The sequence below is a fragment of the Seriola lalandi genome, unplaced genomic scaffold, assembly GCF_002814215.2.
Source record: "Seriola lalandi dorsalis isolate HSWRI2012SDOR001 ecotype SW California unplaced genomic scaffold, Sedor1 jcf7180002054424, whole genome shotgun sequence".
NCBI classification, from domain to species: Eukaryota; Metazoa; Chordata; class Actinopteri; order Carangiformes; family Carangidae; genus Seriola; species Seriola lalandi.
The window spans coordinates 123,355-124,284 of NW_019524977.1; the positions used below are offsets into that span (position 1 = coordinate 123,355).

Genomic DNA, 930 nt, shown 5'->3' on the forward strand with positions numbered 1-930 from the left:
GGGGGTTTCCAGTGGTTTGTGAAAAAAACAAACAATATAAGTGTCACTGTCGGTGATTCTAACAGCCGGTTGGTTTTTTAAACAGCCTGTTGGTGGCCTACATTTGGAAGCGGCTGTTTCTGCTGCAGCTTCATGTAGATAAGCAGATTTCTCAGGCTGATAAACGGTTTGAGGACGATGTATATTTAGGTCTCTTAGTAAATAATTAACAGGTTTCCACACAAACTGAAATGCAGCTGAAAAATTATAATTAAGATTGTGTATGAAATGTAATGAGTCTTTATTGGTGGCTATAATCTGTATTTTTATAACAACCATGAGAAAGTATTAATGACGCTACAGAGGATATTCACTGACTCAGCAGCTGCCTTCAGCTTTACTACTTAATAGTGACTCTCAGCTCATTATAGATTCATTATTTGTTATAAAGAGCCACATATTTCCCTCAGGAGTTGGTGGAGACCAAATGCAGAGCTTAAAGAGACTGAATGTTGTACCAGCTTCCAGGAAGATAACTTCAAATGATATTTGCTTCATAATTGTAAATAAACAACTGTTTACTGTTAAATCCACCATATCAACTTAAAAGGTGACGACATGTCAGTGTCGGTTCACAACCTGTTTCAAGAGTTTAAAAAACCTTATGCTACTTTACGTTTGTTTCCAGATCAGCACATTCTGCGAGACCTGGAGAGGAAGAAGATCCTGGTCTTCACACCGTCACGGCGCTTCGCAGGTAAACGTGTGGTCTGTAATGACGACCTCTTCATTGTGAAACTGGCCTTCGACACTGACGGTATCATCGTGTCCAACGACATGTACCGAGACCTTCAGGGAGAGAAGCCGGAGTGGAAACGCTTCATTGAGGAGAGGCTGCTCATGTACTCCTTTGTTAACAACAAGTGAGTCCTGCCCCCCCGACACCCCCCC

At 41.6% G+C, this 930-nt stretch overlaps 1 protein-coding gene across 1 annotated transcript in view; it reads left to right on the forward strand.

The window, feature by feature from the left end:
- The window catches only part of zc3h12ab (zinc finger CCCH-type containing 12Ab), a 9,015-nt gene that overhangs the window by 5,996 nt on the left and 2,089 nt on the right, over positions 1-930 (forward strand). The window contains 1 exon segment of the mRNA XM_023410362.2: positions 668-902. Coding sequence (XP_023266130.2) covers positions 668-902 — 235 coding nt within the window.